The following is an 11,720-nucleotide window of genomic DNA, read 5'->3' on the forward strand; positions in this document are numbered from 1 at the left end:
CTGGATTTGATATTCCCTTTGAAGACGAATCAGGTGATGAAGAAGGGCATTCTGTCTACGATTCTGAGGAAAATCAGGAACAAACGGAAAGTGCATCTATTGAAGAGCAATCATTAACTAATTACAATTCTGATCTTGCAGAACAATCAGAGCTATCAGAACCTATCGGTTCAGCTTCAAATCAAGCGGCAGCTATTCATAAGCCGGCAAAACCGAGTTATGATGATGATGATATTTTCAGTCCATTTTATTCTATTTTGCATTTTTTTAGACCTGCAATTAATGCCTTCAATTGGTTAGCAACAGTAAACCCTTTTACTTTCGGTTTATTTTCCATACTTTTGTCACCAGTTATGTTTATTTTCGCCGGAACATCTGGTGTAGCTGCTTTGTTTGCACCTTGGGCCTTTTCTGGAAGAGAAGCTAATAAGGTAGAACATGTCTATCATCCTCATTGGTATTGGGATAATGAATTGAAAACATGGAGTTTACATACCTTTGAAAATGATAGAATTTGGTCAAACAGATATCCTTGGAATAGCAGAGAAGATGAAAATGCTGAGAGTTCAATAAAGCCAACATTATTTTTCAAATTAAAGGAACTAATGAAAAGTACAATTCGAATATTGAACGATAGGTCGAGAAATAAAAAAACTAATCCAAATTATCGGAAAAATAAACGAAAAAAACGTGAAACTTGGACAATAAGAATCAAGTAGGTTAGACTTTAATCTTGACGGTTTCGTAAGTGCACGTTTTATTTTAATATAAGAACACACGGATTAACTTATATGTATTTTAGTCGAGAATACTCGACTAGTTTCGATTCTTGCTCGTACAAAAATGGGTTACAAGTTAAATTCCCTAAGTTAGGTATTAAATTCTCAATGCAGGATTATCAAAATATACTCTATAAAGCATTTTGCAAGACTATGAATGAAGTCAATTATAATTTAGAAAATACATAATATAAATTTTTAATATTTTTGCGCTTTATGCTAGTGGAATAAAGCGTAAAACTTACAAAAAAAAAAATCAGTAAAATTTTAATGGGAAGTAACAGAAAAGGCGATTGATAAATTAAAAAAATGTAGGTTGTTGTTGATTTTGTTTATATAAAAAAATATGACCTTATTACACGGGTATAAGATAATGTATTGTTAAAAAAAAATACAAAGCAGAAAATGGATACAAAAATTTCAGTTTGAATACTAAAATAGCATGTCCAACGTTTACGAATGGGACCTAAAGTGTTTGTTATATTTCGACATACGTTTCTTTGGGAAAAATATTCCGTTTTACTGACAGAACTTCAGACAGGAAGATTTCTTCAAAAGTATGCTAATGATTTCATCTTCACTCTGTATTATGTTTTGTCATTTTATAATTGTATCTTGCACATAAAAATATACATAGATACATTATGTTTGTGTATCTATTTTTGTTAAAAACGCGTTACGAAAAGTTCAAAGGATTTTGTATGTTTATATGCTGAATCGAAGTACTTTCAGAATGCCAATTAGTACAATTTACCGGATTTACATTTTAAGGTAACAGAAGTGTATTTCAACGAAAAAGCCAAAGGCATAAGACAGTACAAGCAAGGCGTGTTTGTAAAAATTCGAATTATTCCCTTTTATTTCCTCTTTTTTCTAAGACATTTTTTTGATGGTAAAAAAGAATTAAGATCATTTTTCTTTGTTAATACGAAGTAAAATTATTGTTATAATAATGTAAAATTTAGGAAAATAATATAATTAATGTATGGATGTATTATATATTAATTAATTTCATGTTTTAATTTTTTTTTTTATTAAAAATATACAACATGCATGTCGTCATTTTGTTTTGTTTTTGTATAAACGAACATTTGAGGAGCTTGTTATATTAATATTGTTATGTTATTGTGTAATATATAGTCGTATTTAGATTAAGTTAAAAAAATGCAATATTAGTAATTAGTAGTAATTTTTTAATAACTTGTATAGTAATATAGTAGCAGTCACTTCATTACCATATCACTCGTTAACTGTCCACTGGTGAACGCAAACCTTCTTGTTTATGTTTAAATAAAAAAAAATGTGAAAACTCACCTTCTGGAGATTTTTACCAGTAGTTGCCACGTTTGGCAGGCAGGTTGGCAATCACTTAATAGAGTATGAATAAAATCTTTTATCACAAACCCCATCGGTGATGTTAACCGACATTTTGCTTCTTAGATTATTCTTACATCCTCTGTAATCTGTAAGATATGTGAGGTATACACCTGAGTTCTCAGGAATGGCAATGCATGAGGTGTATCATAGGCGAGACAGTATACTTTGTTATGTCCATGGTACCTGTTCATGTCTATAGGTTACCACTGTCCATCGGGTGGGCTGTCAGCTTGTTTGCCTTTCTAAGTAGCATATTTTTTTTTAAAAAGATCTAGCGACCATTATTGTAAGACTGTCTCATACAAGTGTGAAATGTATAGCACTATAAAATTGTTTGAACATTTCAGCATTTAAAAATATCAATGTCTTTGAATAATTCCTTTCTATAATGTTTCTTTCCAATTCAATGATTAATTATTTTACTTCGTTAGTAGAGTACAAACTATATTTAATAATTTAAAGCAATTTAACATTTGTCCTTGGTACCTTGGACGATGGGACGTCCGCTTGTATGGGACTTCACCCTCGTGGACACGGTGGCGCCGTCTCACCTTCCAAGTACATCCAAGATGGCTGGTCCCGCCGCAACACACCAGTAGACTATCAAGCGCCGTAAATATTCATTCATCCCTTGGAAATGGATATATATTTGCGGCGTTTGTAGTTGAAACTCTGGGTCCGTGGGGCCTTGAGGCCATGAATCTTTTCAAAGAGATTTCACGCCGGCTGGTAGAATCCTATGGCGACCAGAAGGCTGGCCTATACTTTGGTCAACGCATTTCCATAGCTACTCAGCGTGGAAATGCAGCAAGTCTCTTAGAGTTTCTTTAATTTATAGGGTACAGAGGAATAACACCTGAGTTCTCAGGAATGGCAACTCATGGGGGGGTATCAAGGGCGAAACTGTATACTCTGTTATGTCCATGGTACTGCTCATGTCTATAGACGACGGTTACCACTTTTCATCAGGTGGGCTGTCAGCTTGTTTGCCATTCTAAGTTGTATAAAAAAAAGGTACCCTACCAGCTGGCAGTGATCTAAAAGATTTTTTTTTATCTTTAACTATTTAAATATATTCCATTGTAAACGTTTCATTCAACATTTTGTATATTTATATTTTAATTTAATACAATATTAATTTCAGATTTTATAGTAAGTATGTGGGTATTGTAAATATATCGTTTATAAAATTATCATTGTATCGCTGTACAAATATTAATACCCAGTAATCAATTTATTTCATATTTTGTTTATATAGTTTTTATGTAAATATAGCATTAAGTTAATTTAATTTAATTTATTTGAATATTATTAATAATTATTTTAATCATTTCATTTTAATAAGGAAACTTATTTGTATAGATATATTAGACACTTCTGTATAGATACATTAGATTTAACTAAAATAAATATCCCAAATAAGAAGATTTCATTTGTTCTGATGTTTTCATTATTTATCCTTGATAGTGTCGTAGTTAGGTGGCCTGACGTCCGACTCCCCTTCTGATGGTTAATAGTTTAGTACTGGCATAGTACAAGTACAATTATTTATATTAAATATTATTGCATTGCGTTTATATTCTTGATCAAATAATAGTCTAATTTTTAATTATTCTGTTACTAGTTAATTATAAACTTTCGCGTTGTTTACACATTTTTTAAATATACAATTGGGTATTAACACGATGTAAAAGCCTTTATAGGTAAATAGAAGCTACATACCTGACCAAAATCGAAAAAGGAATGTTGCGTTGGTTTGGTCATTTGGAGAGGATGGATGAAAGAAGAATTACGAAAGAGATTTATCGAGCAAGAATGAATGGAGATGTCGGTAGGGGCCGCCCTAGACGGACGTATGTCGACCAAATAGGCGACGTGCTGAAGAAGGGCTGAAAAGGGCCAAATTAAAAGTACCCGTAACCGACGAGCGTGTATGACAAGATTGATGAATGTGGAAGAAGCGAAAGAGGTTTGTTTGAATCGAAGCATTTGGCGTTCCATTGTTTCTGCCTACCCTAATGGAAGACAGGCGTGACAGATATGTATGTATGTATGTATACCTGCTTCTTTATTACCGACGTTTCAACTTGGATTGTACCACGTTGCGGTCACAACAGGACTGTAAAGGCTTTTACATCGTATTAAATCCTGATTGTCTATTTAAAATAGTTTGTTATTATTTAACATATGTATTTACAAAATGAAGTTTGACTAATACTCCATTTTGTCTGTCTACCCTAATGGGAGACAGGCGTGACAGATATGTATGTATGTATGTTTGACCAATAGTTATCTAATACCTATTATAATGATGATTTACGATATATTTATTGTTTGTTGAGGTGGCAAATAAAAATAAAGGTTATCTGAATGTAAATGGTTACCGTAGCCTATGAACACCTGCAATACCTGGGGCGTTACGCACGTGAAGCAGACCTCGCTTTTTTACTACTTTTTTGAAAAATTTCATCATAGTATACAAGTATATATTAATATAATGTTTATATTATATATTCAATTCCTATCCTCAGTGTAATAAATTAGTCTGTTGTGTAGGTAAATTATATGACTTTTCATGACTCATACAAAGCTATGCAACTGCATGTAACGAGTTGCAAAATTTGCATGAATTTAATTAAGAAAGTATGTCAGGACACAGGTTAATTCAGTGCTTGTAGTCAGGTATTAATTAAGTTAGTAGTTGTTTCAATTCCCTTAAATATCCTTTTATTGAAGCATTCCTTTTCTTGACATTCCTTTGTTCCATTCGTGTTTCAACCGTGAAGCAGTTGTGTTTGCATGACTGTGTTTCGGTTTGAAGGGTGGGATATGGCAGTGAATTTACAGGGTACAGAGGAATAACACCTGAGTCCTCAGGAATGGCAACACATTGGGGTATCATGGGCGAAACAGTTCATTTTTTTATTAGAAAATAAATTTTATACTTTTAGATTGATCTTAAAGAAATATTACCAAAGTCGGTTCAGCAGTTTGGTTCTTAAATCAAAATCAAGTGCTTTTGCCATAATTAAAATCAGTGTTTTCTTTTTTGTGGAAAAAAATCTATTAAGTGAAAGAATAATTTATTAATTCGTTATCATTAGAAATATATCGTAAAGTACACGATATGAAGGTGGACTTTCTTGAGGTTCTAATAATAGACTCTTGAAATAATTATTGGTATTTCTTTTTCCAGGAATTCCAGTGTACCAAATGAAACAGAGCCTCCGAAGACAGAGACATCTACACCAGTATCTTTGGACAAAAATTCCGCGAGAGACGTCAAGACCAAAGGTCCGGCTATTGGCGAGTCCATAAAACTTGTTGCAAATCAATTACTGGATAAACCTTCTAATAAAACTGGTGATGAGCCTATGCTTTCAGATAATAGAACACCATCAAAATTAAAGAGTCAAGTTATTCACAAACAGAAAATCAAAACAAGAAATGAGGATGCAGAAGAATCAATAGAAAATGGTCATGCTGGTATTGCAGTTCCAGTAACAATGGAGGACTTAGAAACTGAAAATAAAATAAGCGAATCTTCTACATCAAATGAAGGAATTTCTACATGGATACTCCTTAGTAATCATAATAGTAAAGACAATCTTACTTCTTCCACTGAACCTTCAAAACTTGAAGAGAATATTAAAAAACAAAAACCGTCAAATACAAAAAATAAAAACAAACAACGACCACAAAATAATAAACTTTCAGTAAAACGCCCTATTATTGGGAGTACTAACAAATCTGATTTGGTAGCTGGTGGCTCAGCAATAAATGAAAATGTGTACAATAAAATTAAAGATACAGTTTTGTCAAACGTAGAGAAAAATAGAAATCCTTCTACTCAACGGACTCCGATAGTAAGTACAACTACAGTACCCACAACAACCGAAATTACAACTATTAAAAAGGAAAGTGTTACTAAAAGTCCAACTACTATTTCACCTGTAGTAAAAATTACATCGAAACCAAATAAAAAGAAAAATAAAAATAAACAGAAGGTCAGCACTACATTATCACCAATTGATCATGAATCGGCTTTATTACCAATGGAACCAAAAGAACAAGAAATTGAATTAGAGATTAGCACCCCTGCAACTACAACTAAGAAACCTAAACGTAGTTCAAATAGAAAGAAAAATAAGACAAAGAAAAAGAAGCCCAGTCCGTCTAAAATTGAAAGTGATACTAAAGTAAGTGAAACGAAAACTAATAAGACAAAATCCGCGAAACCCGCAAAGAAACCTAATAAAGATGGTCCTCTTACTACTCAACTTTATAACTATCTATCTAGAGAAGTTATGCCATCAGTGGGAGTAGGAGTTATTGGTCTTGCTAGTTTAGTTGGCTTAGCTAGTTATTTCTTTTATCCATTCAGTACACCAGTTAGAAGAACTTTTGAAGTCGACAAAAAAGACGATTTATATAAAAATAATGACGAAGAATATGCAAGTGAAGGTAATGGACAAGCAGAAGAAGAAATGCTGGGAACAGTTCTTGCTGGAATGCCATCTCATTCTAAACAAAAACTAAATCCTTATGCTGCTCAAACTGTTCACAACAACAGATACGCAATGAAAAAAGAACAAGATATAAGATATCGTCACGTAGCAGCTAATTATGAACCTAACTATAATGTTCGATATCCTCAACAAAAAACTGGAATAGCACATGGAGCTGCATATCCTAAACCAATAAACTATAACCCTAACCCTCATCAATACGAAACTAGAAATGTTTATACCACTGAAAATAAATACGTATATGATAAACCATCTACATCTTATCCTGCTGTAGAACCCGTTTATGCTTCATCTCAATCTGCTTCATCAGGAGGATATCCATATGGAAGTGAAATGTCAAATTCCGTTGTCTATGGTATCAAACCAAATGATGATACAGACTTTAGACCTGTGTATCCCTACGAAGGTCAACATATGACATATCCATCAACGTCCATGGAATTAGATTCAAATAGTAATACTGCGGATTCAGATCAAAATAAATATACTGAAAATGATAATAATGATAGTGGAATAATTGATAATAAATTCGTAGTTGGCAATGTACCTAAGGAATTAGTAGATTCTGTTGATTCAGCCACTCCTGCGGTAGTTCCTGAACATGGGCCGCGAGGACTTCGAAGAAGAAGAAGACATACTGCGTATAGTAGAAGCAGTATAACAGGTTCCATCGAACAGCTTTTAAAAGAAGCAAAAAATTCACATAAAGATATTTTCATTAGCAATGAAATTTATGATAACTATAATTATTTGAATAAGTTAGAGGAACTATCCGATCCACAGCCCACTGATAATACTGTAACAACTCAACCAGATTCAAAAGATGTATTCACTGTTTTTGCTGTAACCGCAGATTCTACAAAAGAAGAAAAGACAACTGACACACCGACTACTGTGAAATCTGAAATAGTTGAAAGCGTGTCAACAGTACCGATAGGTAGTAAACCAGAAAAGTCTACGACCGAATCCGATGTGTCGAATGAATTGGATTCAACAACGAAAAATTTTAGAGTGTACGAAGTGTATTCACATTTGACAGACGTTACTGAGAAGAGTATTCCAACTCCAAAATCAGAGACACCTTTTGAAACAACAACTCAATTTAGAAATATAATGACAGAGACTACTACCGACTTGAAATCGGAGACCACGTCAACAATGCCACCTTCCCCGTCCCCAGTAACTGAATCCACGACAGAGAAGTGTAAAGATACTCCTGAATTAGTAACGTATCCTCCGCCAAGCCAACAAGGTGGCTTCCTGTCTTTGTTGAAGAGATTCATTGAATTTAAGTACAAGCTTGGATTAAGTATTTTGCAAACAACATCCGACAATTTGAAAAGGTATCTTGAAACAAGTGCCGGCACTGGAGCGAAACCGCACAAGTGACTTTACAAACGGGAATTAATTTAGAATAAAACAGTCTGATACTCACCGAGAAAATATTTAACCATTTTATATAAATTAATCCTTGATATAGTTTCTTTCAATAGAGACATATTAAGCATTTAATCAATTTAATCAAATACTTGTATCCGATTCTTTTGTAAAACAGGGATGTTAGTGTTTAAACATTTTATTAGAATTATTAAGGTAATTATATTTATATAATTTCAGAATGATATCCTCGGCAATGAAAGCTGAGGAAAGTCTACTGAATTTATATTGTGATAAAATTACATATAACACATGTTATAGTTTGATGGAATCGATTTACTTAATAAGTATTAGTTAAAACAGTTTCATTAGGTTAACAATGAAGAAAAAGCTATATTACAATTAGTATAATAATAAAAAATATTTGAGCTTAAAATTAACTTGTTAATTTGTTTTTTACAAATACAGACTTTAATATATTTTTTTCGTCACTCGAACCATTTATCTCCAGATCGCATTTTTTATCTATACTTTTTATAACTTAAGAGTATCGATCTAACATTGTAATTTATTGGATCGAATTGTATTAATTTTAAGTAAAAAGATTGTAAATATTGAAATAAACTTTTATATAATTTTGTATTTTTAGTTTACATTGCAGTTACTACAGATTTGTGCCTGCTGATTTTTAGAGCTTCGTACCAAAAAAGTATCAAGGAATGGTTTGACTTTATCCGTTCATCCGTCTGATACAGTCATCAACTTGAAATTTGGAATAATTATATATAGCTCACATATATGGTAATAGAAATAATTGAAAAAGTATTTCTATTTTCTTGTTAGGGGTCCAAAACGGATACTCAAAATTTTAAAATTGACTTACAAGGCCAAGTGGGATATCATATGAAAGGGCTTCATTTGTACATTATAAAATTGATTTTTATTTATTTTTATGATACGTAGTTTTTACTTATGGTTGAAAATATGAGAAAAAGCTATTAATTATTCCTAATTAGTTATTTATAGCTTACCCTTGACCGGTGTTTAGTTAAATATATTTTAGACAGATAGATAATTTATCTGCATTACTTACAGCACACAAATAACAATACAAATATACACATAATACAGACATACACAGCAAAAGAGATAAAATAATGAAAAACAAAAAAGCAACAAAAAAAAAATCAAAAAGCAAGATATATAAAACAACAATTTCCTTTATTCATGCGTGTGCCATAGCAACACAAAATGGTCACAACTCAGTTTATTGCTTTGCCCTCTGAAGAGCAAAACACTGATATTCTGTTGTGACCAAGTATTTTATGCATTTTCAAAATGATTTATAAAGGAGATTGGGAGTCGAGTCAACAAACAAATAATAAGAAAGCTCACACAAAAATAACTCTTTTCAAAGCAACTCAAGAGTTATTTTTGGTCTTTACTTATCACAGACAAACTGTGAATAAGAGTTATCTTCTTGGACACCTATATTCTATTCGTATTTGCCATCCCAGCTGTGCTTATTTGACAGTGAAATTACAAGGTACAGTGGAATAATGTATATAGAAATAGCAATATTTGAGGGGCACGTTGGATAACCCAGTATATACTGTGATCTCATTGACATTTATAATTTTTTCTTAGGTGGATCATCAGCATTCTATGTTACAAAAAAAAAAAAAAAAAACTAACGACATACACTTTTAAGTGACAGCAAAAAGAAGACATCTTTAGTTCTATTGGAGTTAAGTCATACAGATCTTCGTTGATTGTGAATCGATTTTGATATTTTTTTTTATACCACTGAGGTGGCAAACAAGCATACGGCCAACCTGATGGTAAGTGGTTACCGTAGCCTATGAACACCTGCAATACCAGAGGTATTACGCGTGCGTTGCCGACCCTGAAGAAACCTCTTTACCCCCCTTTTGAAGAACCCCATGCTGTAGTCTCTTGGGAAAACCTCGGCAGGGAGCTCATTCCACAACCTGAGTGTTCGTGGGAGGAAACATCTCTGAAACCGCGCAGTACGCGACCATTGAGGCTGTAGGACACGAGAATGAACTCCCTGTCGATGGCGAGCCGTACGATGGTAGAAAGTGGCTATTATTAAAAATAGTACATGAATTTCTACATTTATTTCGTATAAAGTGTGACCACTTGACCATAGAGTAAGTTTTTTTTTTATTGACAAATACATTACGTATTCTTCTGTAGACAAAAAAATATCACGCTGATATGATGACGATGACTTTTAAACTAGGACTTCATTCGGATGATAACTCAATCATCCGAATGAAGTTTTCTATTTCACTACCAGTATATCAGTGAAGATAAAACCCTAATCTCTTTTCATTTAAGAGTTTCCTCTTGTCGGTGCAACTAATTCATGCATCTTCCTCCAGCCAGCTCTATCCCAGGCCGTATCCTTTATCTCCCTATACGATATGACGCCTAGTGTTTCCTTTATCTGTCCCATGTAGTTATTCCTCGGTCTTCCTCTTCCTCTTTTGCCCTCTATCTTTCCTTCTATTATGCTCTTAAAAAAATCGTCATGTCGTATAAGGTGGCCTAGCATTTTGCCTCTTCTATTCTTTATTATTTCAATCAATGTTCTCTTCTCGTTCACTCTTTTTAGGACTAATACTGGACTAATAATAAAACCCTAATACTGGAGATAAAACCCTATAGCCATCTATTTATTTATTCAATACTTTACTGTACACACTAGTTATAAGAATATAACAGAGGTAAACAAAAGTACAAAGGCGAGCTTAACTCTGATTGAGTTCTCTTCCAGCAACACCCAAAGTGGAGAGGAGCATCAATGTCAGCGGATACAGCAGTGTACAATTTTTAAACAGACAAAATTAAATTAATTACATTTTATCGTACAAATACACATATACTTACATCTATGCATATTTTTTTTTTTTTTTTTTATACAACTTAAAATGGCAAACAAGCTGACGGCCCACCTGATGGAAAGTGGTAACCGTCGCCTATAGACATGAGCAGTACCATGGACATAACAGAGTATACTGTTTCGCCCATGATACCCCCCATGCGTTGCCATTCCTGAGGACTCAGGTGTTATTCCTCTGTACCCAGTAAATTCACGCCATATCCCACCCTTCAAACCGAAACACAGCCATGCAAACACAACTGCTTCACGGTTGAAATACGAATGGGACAGAGGTACCCACGCAATCGACTTTCGTACAAAGTCTCCCTCTGGTAACTTACACACACATACACATATACATCAATATACCTACATATATAGAAAAATAAATATATGTTCATAGAGATAGAAGATGCTTTTTAAGTCTACTCTTAAAAATACTTATAATAATACTAATATAAGGGAGGTTTTAGTAGTTGCCACGCTTGGCAGGCGGGTTGACAACCGCAGTTAGGCTTTGGTGATGTTTTAAGAGGGACTGCTGTCCATTTTTCGTCAACGACAAAACATGTAAAGGAATGGAAGTGAGATGAAGAGATGGATAGAATCGAATACCAAAACCTAGATTTTGTTTCGACTCTAGCTGCTCTGTCCCATAAAAAACCATAACAGGCAGAGTCAACTAAACTTACTCCTAGCGACATCTCGTGGTAACGGATGTTTTTACAATACTATCACAAATAGTTTTGT

The 11,720-nt window shown here is 33.4% G+C and overlaps 1 protein-coding gene across 2 annotated transcripts in view; it reads left to right on the plus strand.

Moving 5' to 3' along the window:
• The window catches only part of LOC113514148 (uncharacterized), a 55,480-nt gene extending 46,817 nt beyond the window's left edge, over positions 1-8,663 (plus strand). The window contains exon 4 of one of the 2 annotated variants that reach the window (XM_052892626.1): positions 5,353-8,663. In XM_052892626.1, coding sequence (XP_052748586.1) covers positions 5,353-8,074 — 2,722 coding nt within the window. In that variant the 3' untranslated portion in view covers positions 8,075-8,663. The remainder of the gene's footprint in view (positions 1-5,352) is intronic. The other variant, XM_031910995.2, reaches the window with a different exon arrangement.
• Positions 8,664-11,720: the final 3,057 nt, after the last annotated feature.

The sequence above is a fragment of the Galleria mellonella genome, unplaced genomic scaffold, assembly GCF_026898425.1.
Source record: "Galleria mellonella isolate WM207_F2 unplaced genomic scaffold, CSIRO_AGI_GalMel_v1 utg1634, whole genome shotgun sequence".
In the NCBI taxonomy this organism is placed as follows: Eukaryota; Metazoa; Arthropoda; class Insecta; order Lepidoptera; family Pyralidae; genus Galleria; species Galleria mellonella.